Source organism: Myotis nattereri (assembly GCF_964212035.1).
Source record: "Myotis nattereri genome assembly, chromosome: 2".
In the NCBI taxonomy this organism is placed as follows: Eukaryota; Metazoa; Chordata; class Mammalia; order Chiroptera; family Vespertilionidae; genus Myotis; species Myotis nattereri.
Genome location: NC_138076.1, coordinates 1,670,314 through 1,687,572, shown reverse-complemented (window position 1 = coordinate 1,687,572; position 17,259 = coordinate 1,670,314). Strand labels below are relative to the sequence as shown.

Below are 17,259 nucleotides of genomic sequence, written 5' to 3'. Positions count from 1 at the left end.
CGGGGACCCTGCTGCCCACCAGGCGCCTGCTGCTGGCATCGGAGGCCCCCACGGCCCTCGGGATTGGGAGCCACGGGAAGCCCTGAGTCTGCTCCTCTCCCACGCTCATCCCGGGTGCCCTCGCTCAGCTGCACTCGGAGTCTGACCTGCCTGCACTGGTTTCTGTGCAGGGGGCTTCCTGGGGACAGTCGCTGGAGGCTGTGTCCAGGGTGTCAGAATCGAGTCGTGCTCTGAGCAACAGCGATAGTGTGTGTTTTTCTGTTTATTCTCAGTTATTATGAAACCACCTCCAGGTCCTGCTTGTCTGGTGCCTACGAGCATCATGAGCCCCTGAGAGGCGGCTGTGATGGGGGAACACAGCTCCCGTCAGAGTGGGGGCCGTCCCCGGGGGGACAGCGTCTCTCTAGCATCACCTGGGCTCCCTTCCGAGCTGCTCGGAAACCCTGGCCGATGGGAGCCTTCTGACGCTAGTAAACTGATGTCAGCCAGGGAAAGGCACGTGTTTCAGTCTGTCACATCGCCAGACACCGTCTTCATTATAGCGCAAGGGGATGCCACTGGGTTCAGCTAGAGCAGGGTGGGGACGTCCGGGGGCCGCCGAGGGCCTGAGAAGGCCAGAGCGTCAGGGGAGGGTAAATCGAATGCTGGGTCGGACAGAGCAGGCTCACTTTTAAGCGGGCGATGCCGTAGGGCCCGCAGATGCCGTAAATATCCACACGGCCGTGGCGGGAAAAGGGTTCCCACCCTGCTCGGTGGGATCCAGGCCCCTGGGGTCCTGACTCGGGGGGCGGGGCGGCCCGGAGCAGGCCTGGGACTCACCTCTGCACCGGGGCCGCTGCTCACCGGCGCTCCACGTGCCGTCGGCCTGGCACCGCAGCAGCCGGGCGCCCTCCAGGTGGTGGCCGGGGCTGCAGCTCAGCACCACCTGCGCGCCGAACTCATTCGGGGCCCCCGACACCAGCCTCCAGGTGACGTGCTCCGCCAGCTGCGCCTCGATGCCGGGGCACGTGACGGCTGGAAAAGAGTCACAGCCCGCGTCACCACTCCCCCACCCGGCGCCGATCGGGCCGCGTTTCCGAGGAGAGACCTTCCTTCCCAGCCCGCTCACTGGGAAGCCAGTGCCAGGACGTATTACTCGGGTCTCTATCCCCACTGTCACGCGCTGGTCTCACGTGGCTCGTGCTCGGGAGGCCTGCAGCGAGACCGCCAGGAAGGGGAAGTCCCTGCCCGAGGGCACCAGGTCATGTGAAGAGGAACATGCCCTTCCGGTGAGGGAACACGCGTGTGAGACACAGTTCACCTATTTCTCTCACTGCCTCCAGGGAGCCGGGCTGGGCCTGCGCCACGGGGAAGCAGGTGGACACCGATTCTTGGAAAATGAGACGCCCTCATGCCCTCCCCGCCCCGTTCACGCCCCTCACTGTGCCATGGGCTGCCCTCCCTCCCCACGTCCCTCACTGCGCCATGGGCTGCCCTCCCCCCCCACGCCCCTCACTGCACCAAGGGCTGCCCTCCCCTCCACGCCCCTCACTGCGCCATGGGCTGCCCTCCCCCCCCACGCCCCTCACTGCGCCATGGGCTGCCCTCCCCCCCCACGCCCCTCACTGCGCCATGGGATGCCCTCCCCCCCCACGCCCCTCACTGCACCAAGGGCTGCCCTCCCCCCCACGCCCCTCACTGCGCCAAGGGCTGCCCTCCCTCCCCACGTCCCTCACTGCACCAAGGGCTGCCCTCCCTCCCCACGCCCCTCACTGCGCCATGGGCTGCCCTCCCCCCCCACGCCCCTCACTGCGCCAAGGGCTGCCCGTCCCGGGATTCCCGTGTGGGAGAAGGTCACGCGCACACGGTGCCATCACCGAGCAGAGTACGTGTAGCAGGTGCCACAGGAGGCGTCTCTTCGCGCTCTGAGATGAAGGCCGAGGCTCTGGGGGGCGGTAGGCTCTGGGGGGGCGGTAGGCTCTGGGGGGGCGGTAGGCTCTGGGCGGGCGGTAGGCTCTGGGGGGGCGGTAGGCTCTGGGGGGGCGGTAGGCTCTGGGGGGGCGGTAGGCTCTGGTGGGGGCGGTAGGCTCTGGGGGGGCGCTAGGCTCTGGGGGGGCGGTAGGCTCTGGTGGGGGCGGTAGGCTCTGGGGGGGCGGTAGGCTCTGGGGGGGCGGTAGGCTCTGGGGGGGCGCTAGGCTCTGGTGGGGGCGGTAGGCTCTGGGGGGGCGGTAGGCTCTGGGGGGGCGGTAGGCTCTGGGCGGGCGGTAGGCTCTGGTGGGGGCGGTAGGCTCTGGGGGGGCGGTAGGCTCTGGGGGGGGCGGTAGGCTCTGGGGGTGACTCAGGAGCCCCAGCAGCGATGACAGCAGTAATGACAGTAGCCCTCCTAGTGCCACTGCGTCACCACCAGCATCAACTGAAAGGGATTTGCACAGACGCTGACAACACCGTGTGTGCACCGTCCCGTGGATGCGAGGATTCGTATTTTCTGAAAGTGCGATCGTGTTTAAAACGGCTATCGCACAATCAGGCCCCAGAGCCCCATTTCTCTACATGTGAGTTAACAGCACAGTCAACCACCCACAAAACTGACCCGATTGGTTAATTATTGGGCCTGGAAGAGTTGGCTGGAGACGCCCTAAGTTTTTACAGGATACAAAGAAATACATTTTACTTTTAAAATTCTATTCAAGCTCATTAAAATCGAATCAGGCATATTCGAAACGTTACAAAACTCGCATTTAATCTTCTCTCCGTAATTTACCAGTATTTTGTGCAAATAAACTGAAAAATATAGGTCTTTTCGTATTCTAATACTATCGAGGTTTAAAATGGGAAGAGCATTTGTACATTTAAAAGTCATCCCAAATCTCTCTAGTAGGTGTTTTTTAGATAAAACCGTTATCTGAAATTCATACGGCGATCCTAGCGTTTTACCTACTCATATAAATACGATTTTCCTCCAGCCAGAACCCCTCAGAGTTCCAGGCACAGCCGCCATTTCTGAAAAGTCTTTAGTAAACCCACGACGCCCCCATCCCAGGACACGCGTCGGGTAAGATTCACTTCAGGCCCGAAAGCGCGCTTCTGGCACCCACGTGATTGTTGCTCGTCACCTAAACGATTTCCCACAAACCCTACTCCTGCCCAGAGGACGGCTGTTGGCTTAGACGACGGAATCGGGGTTTCCGGGAGCCGCTGGTGTCTACAGCAATGGCCCCCCATTCTTCCTGACTCGCCCCCCTTCAGGGCCTGCGCTGCATGATCGGATTCTCCCTTTTGTGTCTGCTTGCCTCTCCCTCCTTGCAAGGCCCCCCCCCCCCATTCTCTCCCTGCAAACAGTGCTGCCCTTTCACTTTTTCTGCGTGTCAGTCATGCCTGACTTAAAGCAGGCGCCACGGCCACGTGTTTATAAAAGTGTGTGTGGCCCGGCTAGCGTGGCTCAGTGGTTGAGCACTGACCTATGAACCAGGAGGTCAGGGTTTGATTCCCGGGAGGGGCCATGTCACGGGCACCAGCTCGGCTGCACGCGGAGCTGCCGGACATCAAAGACCCGAAGTCCAAGGGGACTGAGGAGGCGGAGGATGCAGACCTGAGGACGCTTCAGCGTTTCCTTAGGTGCAGCTGCCGGGGTCACGGTGCGGTTTCTGCTTTTTCTTTTTTTTTTTTTAACATTTTTACAAATATTTAATTGTTATTTTTCCTTCTATTCCTTCCTCCGTCCCTATCTTTCAATTTTTTAAAATATATTTTTGTTCATTTCAGAGAGGAAAAGAGAGGGAGAGGGAGATAGAAATATCAGTGATGAGAGAGAATCATGGATCAGCTGCCTCCTGCACGCCCCCCACTGGGGATGGAACCCACAACCCAGGCATGTGCCCTGACTGGGAATCGAACCCTGACCTCCTGGTTCATAGGTCAATGCTCAACCACTGAGCAACACCGGCGGGGCTCAGTTTCCTCTCAATTCCATGACTCCACACTCAGTGGCAGCCAACTCGGTTCTGTGGCCGACCCACCCGGTCCAGGCACCGAGGCACCGACAGGTCACACCTACCACGTCCAGCCCCGCAAGGCTCATTCTCATCATCACAGGTGTGTGTGGGACGTGGGCGCGTGTGGGACATGGACGCGTGTGCGGATGTGGGCGCGTGTGCGGACGTGGGCGCGTGTGGGACGTGGGCGCGTGTGTGGACGTGGGCGCGTGTGTGGACGTGGGCGCGTGTGTGGATGTGGGCGCGTGTGGGACGTGGGTGTGGGTGTGGGACGTGTGTGTGTGTGTGTGGGACGTGGGCGCGTGTGGGACGTGGGCGCGTGTGCGGACGTGGGCGCGTGTGGGACGTGGGCGCGTGTGCGGACGTGGGCGCGTGTGCAGACGTGGGCGCGTGTGGGACGTGGGCGCGTGTGGGACGTGGGCGCGTGTGGGACGTGGGACGTGGGCGTGTGTGGACGTGGGTGTGTGTGGGACGTGGGTGTGTGTGGACATGGGCGCGTGTGTGGACGTGGGCGCGTGTGGGACGTGGGCGCATGTGGGACGTGGGCGCGTGTGGGAATTGGGCGCGTGTGGACGTGGGTGTGTGTGGGACGTGGGTGTGTGTGGATGTGGGCGCGTGTGCGGACGTGGGTGCGTGTGGGACGTGGGTTTGTGTGGGGAATGTGTGTTTCTCTGGGGAACGTGGGCTGTGACCCCGATGCAGTGACAGGTGCTCACCCCTGCGGCTGGAGCTGGACCCTCGCAGGGAAGCCCCTCCCAGGAGCCCCCCACGGGCACCCGGCCCCACTCACGCTTGCAGGCAGGCGGCGTCCCTCCGTGGCTCCAGGACCCGTCTTCCTGGCACACGGCCGTGGCTCGCTGGCTGCCTTCGAGCGTGAAGCCCTCGTCACACTCGTAGGTGACTTTACTGCCCAAGGTGAACTCGTTCCCCGCGAAGGAGCCGTTCCCCGGGGCCTCGGGGATGCCGCAGGACACGGCTGGGGAGGGAGGCAAGGCGGTCAGTCACCGGGCGTCAGCGCTGCTGGCATTTCTGTCTCTAACGTACTGCACACGCATAGCACAGGCCGGAGCGCCCAGGGACATCGGGGTTGATGAGAAACAACGAGACCCCGATCAGAATAACACGCCCCAGGGCTGCTTTCCAGGACTAAGCTGACGGCTGTGGCCCTGTAACCCACCCACGCGCTCTATCAGACGAACGAGAGCACACCCCCTTCACTTAACATCGGGAAAAGGGACAGCATAGCATCTTCCAGTCACAGAACCCGTCGTGGTGCGGACTCCTCGCACTGAGCGGTCCCGCCTCAGGGCTCCAAATCCTCCTTCTTATTCGCTGCACACACACCCCCTCCCCAGAGCCTCCCCCCAACCCCCACCCCCGTCCCCGGGACTCACGTTCCTACAAGTTCTATTAAAGACCAACAGCGAGCTACAGTGCATCCTCGATCATAACCTCTATTATTTTATAAGTCACCTGCCCGGGGGCTGGGTCTGGGGCTGAGCTACAGGGGATTTGAGGGGGACACGGGGCCAGGAGCTGGGCCAGAGGTCAGGGCCCATCACTCTGATGGCGAAGGCCGGCGAGGAAACGCTGCTGCCACGGGCAGAACTACACAGAGCACTTCTCTCCTCAGACCCCAGCTCCGGCCGCGCCCTGTCTGCGAGGCACAGGCGCGGTCTCCGGGCCTGGCCCATGGAGCTCCGTGGTCGGGCACCCTCCCATGCACCCAAAGGCCGCTGGTTTGATCCCAGTCAGGGTGCATGGTCAGGGGGTGAGGGAGTGTGCAGGAGGCAGCCAATCAGTGCTTCCCTCTCTCATCGATGTTTCTTTCCCCCTCTCTTCCTCCCTCTCTAAAGATCAATAATAACACCTCTCCTACTCTGTCAGCATGCACCTGGGGCTCCCTTAAAAAGAATGAATGAATGAATGAATGAATGAGTAGTAAATAAATAAACTCTCAGGTGAAATGGCTACAAGGTCCATGAGGGAGCCACGAGCAGGGCAGGGCACCTCTGCCCAGGAAGCCCCGGGAGGACCACACCGGGGACCCTTCATCCGCCCGCATCCGAGATGCTCCCACCGGGCATTTAAACCTCAGTCCCAGGCCCAAGACACGGCCCACGGCTGCCCGAGCCGTCAGCGCTTGGTCACAGGCGGAGAGCGACAAAATGTTTAAAGGAAATGAAAAGCGTTTTTTCTTTTGAAAGAAAATTTACTTCTGTTTTAAAGAAAAAGCATCACCATTCCTAGTGGAACAAGCGCACTGGCCCTGTGTGAGCCCCGACATTACAGAGGGTTTCTCGGGGGGCGGGGGTGGGGGGTGGAGTGTGTGTGAGCCCTGAGCCAGGGGGCGGAGCTCTGAGGGAGATCCATGTCTGCCACTGGCCCCTGTGCAGCCAGAAAAGCTCGCATCCCAGGAAGGAGAGAGAGGGAAACCAGTGGGAGGCTCTATTTATAAATCATAATCAGCTTTCAAAGGCCAACACATCTCCTTACGAATATAAACCTCAATCAGACAAAACTCTGAACACTTCATGACTTCAAAGACCTCAATTAAAAATTAAAATGCCGCCTTTGAAAATCTGGCTTTTATGTGTTTGACAGAAAAAAATACAAAAAAAGGCGTAAAATATTGAAATCGACTTTAACAAGCTGTAGATGTGAGCCACCAAAAGAAAACGAATCCACAGCATACGGCTCCCAGAATGAGTTTTAACCTAAAAGAAGGGAAGTTAGCATTCGGAGTTGGCTTTTTAAATGACTTCAACTGTAAAAATCGTACTTTGAACCTAAATGAGCAAACGCACTGTTCAGCCTGCAATGAACGACAGTGGGTGTTAGGATGACCTCCGGCCTGCGACTGCCCGCCGCCCTCCGGCTCCAGACGGGGGGCGATGAAGCCGCACAAAGGCCGGGACTGTGCACGGCCGCCCAGAGCTGACCTGCGCTTCTGGGCCCGCTCAGGTGCCTCCCCTGTCAGCCCAGCCCCGGCTCCGTCCCTGTCAGCGCGATCGCAGTGAGGGGGCCGGAGGGGAGGGACCCCGTCTTACCCTGGCACAGCGGCGGGAGGGCGTCCCACTGGAACATGCCCACGGGGTTCCGGGTGCACGTGGCGTTGCCGCGGCCCACCAGGCGGTGCCCGGGCTGGCAGGCGTAGTGCACCGTGCTGCCCAGCGCCCCCACAGTCCTGTTCAAGACGCCGCCGTTCCTGGGCGTGTGGGTCAGGCTGCAGTAAGGGGCTGCAGGCAGACAGAAGCACACACGCAGACAGACAGACAGACACAGACATGCAGACAGACACACAGACAGACAGACACACAGACAGACAGACAAGTGTAAGTGAGCCGCCATCTCCCTGCTCCGAGGGTGTCAGGACAGCTCTGCTGTTTGAATAACAAGAAAACAGTTGCAGTGTGTAACTGGCTCTGAAACGTACCCCCAACACGTGTGCCCAGAGCACGCGGGGAGCAGGAACCGCACTCACTGTGGGGGGGGTCACAGAGGGGCCGCCCCCCACGGAGGGCCCGTGGGCGGTTTCTGAGGAAAGGACACCTGCTCTCACCACAGGATGACTTGTGAAGTTAACAGCATCGTGACCATATCTTCCTGTTGGTGCTCTTAGCTTAAGGTTAATGGGTAGAATTTTATCTTTGGGGAAATGTCTTTGCTTTCCATGATACGGGGCTCAATGGTTTAGGATGTGAGCAACATCGTTTTAAATCGTTAACCCACAGGCAGTTTATTTTCCCTAAATTCATTTGGAGACGTCACTCAGAGCATTCCCATCACATCATTTCTATCCAAGTTTACTATTTATCTTCAAAAATCAGGCTTCTGTCTACCTATTTCTTTTCCTTTTAATATATTTATGGATTTCAGAGAGGAAGGGAGAGGGAGAGAGCGAGAAACATCAATGATGAGAGGGAATCACGGATCCGCTGCCTCCTGCACGCCCCCTACTGGGGATGGAGCCCGAAACCTTGGGCACACGCCCTGACCGGGAATGGAACCGTGACCTCCTGGCTCACAGATGGGCGCTCAGCCCCTGAGCCGCCAGCCGGGCTGTGTAATTGGAACGGAACGTGATCACTTGTGTGGAGAGCCCTGTCCACGCAGCTGCCGTCTCCCGCTCACCTGAGTAGCGGATCTTGAAGCCCTTCTTGCTGGTGGCGTGGTCGGTGGACCAGCGCAGGAACAGCTGGCTGCCGCTGCTGGTGAAGCGCGCCTGCTCCGTGTGGTTCCCGCTCAGCACCACCAGCAGCGGGCTCTGCCCGGACGAGCCTGCGAAACGGACACACAGACGCTGACACGCACCTGCCGAACACGGCGCCTGCCGAACACGGCTGAACACGGCCGCACACACGGGTGCTGACATCCGTGTCCCACTGGGCTCTACACGTTCCACACAGAGTGGTCCCTCCTGAGGCGGAGGGAACATTCCCGGTGACAACAGCAGAGGTGCCTCCCCGATGCGAAGGCACGGCCCCCGGAGCAATTCCAGGGGGTGCTCGCCACACCCCCCCACTGAATCACAGGAAGCCCAGCTTTACAGCAGCAGTCCCGGGGTGCCCCACACACAGCCCCGTGGGCCCCGAGACCACGGACAGTGCCGGACCCGCATTCCTATGCTTTTCCTGTACTTCCCCCTTTCCGCTTGCAGGGAGGACCCCGGCTCCTCGCTGGCACCCCTGAACCGCAGCTTCACCGCCTGGCGCTGCGGGACCGTCATTAAGTGAACGAAGGTGATGGGGCGTAGCCCGAGACCCCAGGACCAGGGCTGGTCGCCGGCAGGGAGGCTGGGCCACAGGGAGATGCTGGGCAGAGGACGCTCACATCCCGGGGACTGAGGAGGACCCTGAGATTCCATCACGCCACTCGGAGCAGAGCGCAACTTAAAACTTACCAACCGTTTCTAGAATTTTCCATTTAATATGTTTGGACCACAGTTGTCGGTGGGTAATTGAAAAGGTGGATAAGGGGGGACTACTGCACACTTAAGGAAACACCTCTGAAAATGGAAATACTCGTTTCTATGTGTATGCGTGTAAATTTAATTTCCAACTTAGCACTTCATCTTGGCAATTCATACGTTAATTCATGAGCTATCCATCCATCTGAGCAATTCGGTTATTACTGTTCATCAGCCAGTAAAAGGCATATGAACACCCATAGAATGACTCGGAATCAATTACAGTAAATTTATGTTCACTGAATTGATTATTTACCAGAACGTAATGACAAATTTTTCAGAACATGTGAAAACCCTATTATTATGTGCAGCATAATTCTATGTTGGTCTAATTTCCTGGGGTATGATAAAATTATTAACATCGGTTTCAGTCCAAATTGACGATTCAGCCACACTTTCATCCCAAGCATCGCACTGTTCTACTAAAATGTCTGCTAGCCCGGCCGGCGTGGCTCAGTGGCTGAGCATCAACCCAGGAACCGAGAGGTCGCGGGTTCGATTCCCGACCTGGTTGTGGGCTCAATCCCCAGTGAGGGGTGTGCAGGAGGCAGCAGATTAATGATGTTTCTCTTTCAGTGTTTCTATCTCTCTATCCCTCTCTCTTCCTCTCACTCTAAAAATCAATTTAAAAAAATAAAAAAAACAAAGTAATAAAAATCAATAAAAAAAAGACTAATAGAGCCCTGGCCAGGGTAGCTAAATGGTTAGGGTATCAGCCCTTACACTGAGGGGGTCACAGTGTATTCCCGATCAGGGCACATGCCCAGGCTGTGGGCTTGATCCCAGGTCTGGGTGCGCGTGGGAGGCAACCGATTGATGTTTCTCTCTCTCTCTCTCTCTCTCTCTCTCTCTCTCTCTCTCTCTCTCCTTCTCCCTTTTGAATCAATGAAATGCATGTCCTCAGGTGAGGATTTTTAAGAAGTTTATTAGAATTCTATAAAAATATATAAGACTAATTTAAAAAACTGTTTATTGAAGACTCCTGCAGCATTTATCATCTAGAAATCTGTGAGCCATTATACTTATATATTTCTAGTGAAATCGTCATTTACATAGAATCGAGCACCTTTATTTCCGAAATCTTAAACTTCCTGAAAGATCTTCTGAATGAATATACTTCTTAGCGAGAAAGGAGGAGCTGCGCGAGGGCCTCTGCCCTGGATCCCCGCGTGGAGAACGGCCACAGCGTCGTCGGCACATCGCCGGCGTATCGCCAGGTTTCTGACTGGGTGACAGCTGGGACGCTGACAGATGTGCATGGTTTACGGGCACTGGGTCCGAGACTGCACAGTGCGAGAGGAGCTCACTGCCTGTCCGGGGGCGTGTAGTTTCACTCGGTCATAGATCACGTTCTTGTGAGAGAACAGCCTGGCGAGGGTGCTGCTGGCACACCAGGCAGAGGTGAGCGCCCGGGAGCCACGAGGAGGAACGTACCGTCAAACACCTCCAGGGCATCGAACTGCTTCTCGCTCTGGAAGCTGTCCACGAAGAGCGTGATGTTGTAGCGCGGCTCCACGCGGATGGTCCAGGAGCAGGTCTGCGAGTTGAAGTAGTTGCCGGGGTAACCCGGGCTCAGGATGACCCCCGAGGACTCCGTGCGGACCTCGTTGGCCGGGCACTGGGCTGAGGAGGGACGGAAAGTTCTCCTTAACAAAGGGAACGCTCAGTGGGTCATCGTCCTCCCTGCGTGTGCGAGGCCAGGGAGGGAGAGGTGTTCCCACTGCGCTCTGACCCACGGAAGGCGGGGCACACGGCAGGGGACCGGCCCTGACCGACAATAGTGACACTGTAACATCGCCCTGCCACCCAGGACAGAATGACGCACGTATGACACGTAAGAGAATGATGCACACATGACCTACAATATAATCACATATGTGTGGCATATAAGAGAATGATACATATATGACGTAAGATAATGGTTCACGTATGACATGCAAGAGAATGATGCACGTGTGGCACTAAGAGAATCATATATGTACAACATGTAAGAGAACTGTACATGTATGACATATGCTGACACGCAGGGCGCTTAGATGACATGGGCAGATGATAGACAGGAAGAAGGGCGATGGCAGGAGGAGGGTGCACAGGTCCTATTTAACTCCAGGCTCAAGGCGGCCAAGTCATCGACCCGACCCCGGGCTGCCAAATCTGACGCAGTTGCCAAATGGAGAGGAAATACTGAGCCGGGGAGTCCTCTTTACCTGGGCCAGGTGGACCGGAAGTCCAGCCCTGCCCACCTGCCCTGGAGTGGAGCCGGAGTGACGTGGGAGCAGCGACTGCCTTGCTGTCTCCCTCATGGAGACTGAACCCCCACACCCTAACCCAGGGCAGGTATGGGGGGCCCACCCAGCATCCCACGCTTCCCCCCTCAACTAAAAAGCGAGACCTCGCTGGCCAACGTGGCTCAGGGGCTGAGCGTCGACCTATGAACCAGGAGGTCATGGTTTGATTCCTGGTCAGGGCACATGCCGGGGTTGTGGGCTCGATCCCCAGTGTGGGGCGTGCAGGAGGCAGCCAGTCTATGATTCTCTCTCATCATGGAGGTCTCTATCTCTCCCTCCCTCTCCCTCTCTGAAATCAATGAAAACACATTTTTAAATTAAAAATAAATAAGAATAAATAAGTAAGTAGGGGCCCTGGCCTGAGGGACTGGAGGCCGTCCCTGGGGTCTCCCGGGCGAGGGTCAGGACTGGGTCCAGCCGCAGGGCCCGCGGGTGTGAGAGATCCCAAAGCCACTGCCTGCTGGTGTCAGGCCTCCTGGCCTCCATTCGGGTCTAAATGAAGACAAGTGTGCAACCAGGTCACACCCCCCGCAGAGGGCGCTCGGCCCCCAGGACCCACCTGCCACCTGTGCTCCCAGGGCCCCCCCCTCCCGCCCAGAGGCCAGGCCACAGCGAGCGCCTGAGGGGCTGGGGGTCTTCCCAGGCAGCTCGGGGCCCAGGCGATTCTTCGCCGACAATGTCCTGGGGGACCAGCCCCCGCGAGCCCAGTGACGCCCACCCCACAGCGAGAGGGCGCCGTCGGGGTCAGTCCCGGGTCCGGGCACCTGAGCTCGAGCTCCCTTTGAACAAGGCGCGTTGGGAAGCACAGCCTGGCCACCTCCCCGCTCCTCCCAGAGACGCCTGCTGAACGGGACAGGAGAGCCGGAGCTGGGCGCCCTGCTCGGGGCAGAGGGCAGAGGGCAGAGGGCAGGGACCTTGGGCGTGTCCACAGAGCCCGTCTTGCCGGCAGACGCTGCCCCAAAATGTGTGTGACAGCGAAGCCACTCAGGGCACGTGGCCACAAGTGAGGCGTCCATTTGCTCTGCCCCTGGGTCCGTGTGGACTGATCTCACTCAGATTTAAACGAGGCCGGACTTGGGGGGGGACAACAGCATGAAGGCGCTTCTCTGTCTTTGAAGTCGTCCCTGAACGAACAGGGACGCCTCCTCTCACCATGGGAAGCAGGTTTGCTCAGGGTCCGCTATGCGAGACAGATGGCTGCCTCTGTCGGGATTGAAATGTGAAGAATCCCGTTAGCTTTTCTATTAAAAGCGCGTTTGACACCTGACCCCACACCTTGGGGAAATGCCCTCAAGGTCACTGTGGCTGCTGGAAGGCGCCCCGACTGGTTTTCCCAAGAAAATGACGCCTCCGTCTCCTGCCTCAGTGCCCCCAGGGACCCCATGTCCAGGGGAGGGGGAGGCGGGGGTGGATGTACCCGCCCCCACACCCGCCTGTCCCACGGGCACTGAAGGGGGAGAGTGGCCAAGGGCTGCTCTCTGCTCGCCCGGGGTTTCCCACGCCCCACGGCTCGCACGTCCGCACAATTTGGAAGTGAACCTGTCCTCAGAATCCTCTAAGTTCGCGCGGTTTGTTAGCAGCAGCCCTGCCAGATGCTGTCGGATGGTGAGCACCTGCCTCTCGGGTGAGGGTGCTGGTGCGCTTGCGATGAATGAGCAGAGGCAGCAGACACTGAGGGCCTCTGTTCAAGGGCGGCCTTGCACTCAGCACCGCTGCACCCCGGGGCCGGGGGCTGTCACAGGGGAGATCCTAACCTCACAGGACACGCACAGGAGAGGTCACACATGACCCCTGCATGGCCAGGCCAATCCCAGACACCCACAGGGAGGTGGTCCCTCACTCGGGCTTGGCCTCGGGACTTGCCGGAGGCCGAGGAGCTGTCCGGGCTGAGACCCGGCTCCCCCGAACCTGGGCCCTCAGGTGCAGGGTCCCCCAGGAGCCCAGTCTCCGTGGCCTGAAAGGAGCCTCCGTTCCGTAAAGGGACCCATGTGCCCCCTGATGTGAAATCGTAAAATACAATTTACTTTAGCTGAGCTTTTTGGTTTTTTGCATTTTTAAAAAATACATTTTTATTGATTTCAGAGAGGAAGGGAGAGGGAGAGAGAGAGAAACATCCATGATAAGAGAATCATGGATCGGCTGCCTCCTGCACGCCCCACTGGGATGGAGCCCGCAACCCGGGCATGTGCCCTTGACCGGAATCGAACTTGGGACCCTTCAGTCCGCAGGCTGATGCTCTATCCACTGAGCCAAACCAGCCAGGGCTTAACTTTTTTTTTTTTTTTTTTTTTTTTTAGAGATAGAGGAAGGCGGGGAGAGAGAGAGCGACGGGAAGGGGGAGGGAGAGAGAGAGAGAGAAAGAGAGAGAGAGAGATTGGTTGCCTTTCCTACAAGCCTGAACTGGGGGTCGAACCCGAAACCTTTTGGTGTGCGGGATGCCGCTCCCACCAGCGGAGCCCCCGGGCCAGCCAGCGCCTGGGCCGGCAGAGCAGCACTTCTCCCGCAGGTGTCGGGCCCTTTCACTTATTTACATTGTTCCAAGTCCCCCTTCTTCCTGCGACACTTGCGCGTGGTGTCTTTTAAAGGACATTGTGAACGTGATCTGATGATATCCACACCCCCTGAACCCATCGATTCGGCCTCAGCCCTCGCTCTGCTGGTGTGTTGTCTCTGCCCCTGTGTTTGCCCACGCCTTTAAAGGCCTGTCATAGAGAGAAACGGGTGCGTTCACTGACGTCACAGAAACAAATGGTCAGCCCCAGCTGGCCGTGGACCCACGGCGGGAGGACAGGGACGCGGAGCGCTGCTCCCATCAGCCTGGAAATGCGCCAGCAATCTCAGCGAGAGGAGGAGACGGGTGGAAGGGAACAGGGACACGGGACGCGGGACACGGATTCCCGGTGGACACGGGCGGCGGCACCCGGGCCTGGCGTTCAGGGCTCACTTTACTTCTTTCAGCGCTGCTGTATGTTTGAAACCTCCCCCTCCCCCATGCCCTGCTGGGGGCAGCGAGACCTCTTGGCTGCTGTGGTTTTCGGTTCTGGCGCCAGGAGAGGCCGGGGCGGTGTCTGTGCGCGGGGACCGTGACTGCAGGGGCTCAGGGCAAGGAGGAGGGGCAAGGTCAGACCCACACACGGAAGCCCCCACGCAGGGAGTGTGTTCCACGTGGGACACGGACGCGTGGCCTCGCTCACGTACCTTCGCACGTGGGGAGCGAGCCCTGGAACTGCAGCTGGGCGCCGAGCTTGCAGGTGAGTGTGTCCGAGCCCGACAGCGTGTAGCCGGGGTGGCAGAGGTACCGCACGGAGTCCCCTGCAAGAGTCCACACGACACTCGGAAACTGGCCTCCGCGACGCCCAGAGTGTGGGCGCCTCACACACAGGCGCTGACCTAACCAGCGACGTCAGCGGGCAAACCATGTCCGTCCGGCCAACGCCCATCCTCTTTTCTATCTGTTTCTATTTGTTAAATATGTTTTTATGATTTCAGAGAGGAAGGGAGAGGGAGAGAGAGATAGAAGCATCCATGATGAGAGAGGATGATGGATCGGCTGCCTCCTGCACGCCCCCCACTGGGGATGAAGCCTGCAACCCATGCATGTGCCCTGACTGGGAATGGAGCCTGGGGCCCTTTAGTCCACAGACCGATGTTCTACCCCAAACCAGCCAGGCCCAGCCTCGTTGTCGACAAAACACCCCCCTTTCAGTGCCTCCTTCATAGAAACGCGGCCTGACACTCAAGCAGCGTCAGGGCGGATGTGACGGGCGGCGTCCACTCCCGGCCACTGTCCCGGTCCTCCTCCTCCTCGAGGGCCACGGGGCAGGCACGGGAACTGGACGCTGGGATTCTCGGCTTCCCGAGAGGACCTGGCCTGATGGGCACAGGGCGCCCTTGACTGTTATCTGAGTAGGAGAACGGAGTTCCCGCGTTGGACCGGGTCTGAGACACGGCGTCACCACAGACAAGACGGAGCGCCTGTCCTTGCCTCCGAGAAGCCCTGGGCCCGGTGACTGTTCCACGGACAGGTCCCGGGCTGGACTCCTAACGGGGCGAGTGCTGGTGGAATGAATGGACCTTTCACAGAAGTCACAGGGCGGGACGCCCATCACTCCCTACGCTCACCAGGCCCGGCGGGACAGGAGGCCCATGACACCGGCCATTGTTGTAGCCACAGGGGACGAGGTTCTAGGTTAGGATCCTGCCTCCCTAACAAAACCACGTATCTGTGTGTCTGCCTCAGAAAATGTTACTCAACTCAAGAGGAAACCACGGCCCGGCCGGCATGGCTCAGGGGCTGAGCATCGACCGATGAACCAGGAGGTCACGGTTGGATTCCTGGTCGGGGCTCATGCCTGGGTTGTGGGCTCCATCCCCAGCGTGTGGTGTGTAAGAGGCAGCCGATCCATGATTCTCTCTCATCACTGATGTTTCTCTCTCTCCCTCTCCCTTCCTCTCTGAAATCAGTAAAAATATATTTTAAAAAAGAGAGAATCATGGACAGTAAGTGCCTGGGGCGATGGGCTCCGAGTGACAGAAGTGAACTTCACGGGGCGGAACCCAGAGGTTACGGACATGACGAGAGGGAAACGTGTGTGTTGGGCACATGACCTGGGCGTGTAGCTCCCCCGCGGGGCAGTGGGATATTCTGACACACACCCACTCTTGGGGGGGAAGAGCCCATGACTCTCATGGCCTCACAGGGACGTGCCCTCACCGATCTCAAAGTCCTCGTCCTCACGCAGCAGCTCCGCCTGCGGGACGGCCGGGGGCGGCGGGCACTTCTTGAGCTGAAACGCTACGGGGTTGACGAGAAAGAAAAGCTGCGGTTACATTTGCTGCATAAACACGATGATCGCCGTCACGCCCCTGTGATGCTGGCATCTGGGCACACCGCGGTGTCCGTGCCAGGAGGTCGTGGATTTATAAAGCTCTCAGCTCCACTGCTCACAGGACAAGTTAGTGCCCAGAGCATCTACCGCCGAAGAGAGAAGCTACGATTTAAACACGATGACCTCGTCACACATCCCGGACACACGTGGGATTCCTAAGGGAAATGGTCCACCCGTGCCTGGTCCCACGTCCACGTTCAGGTAGGAGAAGGTCGCTGCCCCCACGACTTCCCTGGTGGCCGTCCTCATCCTCACGAGACGTGAGGGACCCCCATGCGTTTCCCGTCCCTAGCGGTCGCTCTCACGCCCTCAGGGCTGGCTCTCGCCCGTATGTAATCGCACAGAGCGATGAGGGCAGCCATGAGATCGCCACGCGTGTCCGCGCATGCACATCAGAGCTTCATGTCCACACACCTCTCCGGGAATGAGTCCAAGCTGGTCGCAAAGCACAGCTCAGAAAGGCGGAAATAATAAAGACATTAAACAAAAGCGTGTCCCAGGCGCCCGGCCGGCCTGGCTCCATGGTGAGGGCTGGCCTGTGAACCGGGAGGTCGCAGCTCGATTCCCGGTCAGGTCACGGCCGGGTCGCAGGTTTGCTCCCGGGGGCCCCTCTCATCATGGATGCTCCTCCCTCCCTCCCTCTCCCTTCCTCTCCCTTCCTCTCCGAAGTCAATAAAGTATATTTTTCAAAAGGCTTCCCAGGCAAGGCCAGCTCGCGGGCTCCCGCTGGACGGGCGGGTGGGGACAGGAGAAGCGGCGAGGGGACCCCCGCCCTGGCCCGTGGGGGGGGGGGGGCTCACCGTGGAAGTTGAGGACGAAGAAGCCGCCGTTGGAGAAGTCGCTGTGGAAGCCGAGCAGCACGTGGCGGGTGGAGCTGCGTGCGGTCTCCAGGGCCGTGTTCCCGCTGAAGACGCCGAGCTGGGCCGCGCTCTGGTCCGGGCCGTCCCTGGGGGAGAGCGCCAGCCGCTGGAGGGAGGTCCGGGGGCTCCCAGGAGCCTCCCTGCTCCTCTGTCAGGTGGGCGCTGCTGTGGATGCGCCTGGAGATGCCCACGGACCCCCTGCACCCCGCTGGCCTTCCCGGGGAGTGGGAGCGACATGGCCACGGATTCCAGGACCCGCAAGACCAGGTATCACCCTCCTTC

The 17,259-nt window shown here is 59.1% G+C and overlaps 1 protein-coding gene across 1 annotated transcript in view; it reads right to left on the bottom strand.

Annotated features, from left to right (window-relative positions):
• The window catches only part of CSMD1 (CUB and Sushi multiple domains 1), a gene marked incomplete at its 5' end in the record, with an annotated part of 654,679 nt that overhangs the window by 39,515 nt on the left and 597,905 nt on the right, over positions 1-17,259 (bottom strand). Inside the window, 8 exons of the mRNA XM_081082235.1 lie at positions 820-1,014; positions 4,762-4,947; positions 7,022-7,210; positions 8,106-8,252; positions 10,375-10,563; positions 14,427-14,540; positions 15,943-16,023; positions 16,918-17,063. Of these exons, the coding sequence (XP_080938361.1) occupies positions 820-1,014; positions 4,762-4,947; positions 7,022-7,210; positions 8,106-8,252; positions 10,375-10,563; positions 14,427-14,540; positions 15,943-16,023; positions 16,918-17,063 (1,247 nt within the window). The remainder of the gene's footprint in view (positions 1-819; positions 1,015-4,761; positions 4,948-7,021; positions 7,211-8,105; positions 8,253-10,374; positions 10,564-14,426; positions 14,541-15,942; positions 16,024-16,917; positions 17,064-17,259) is intronic.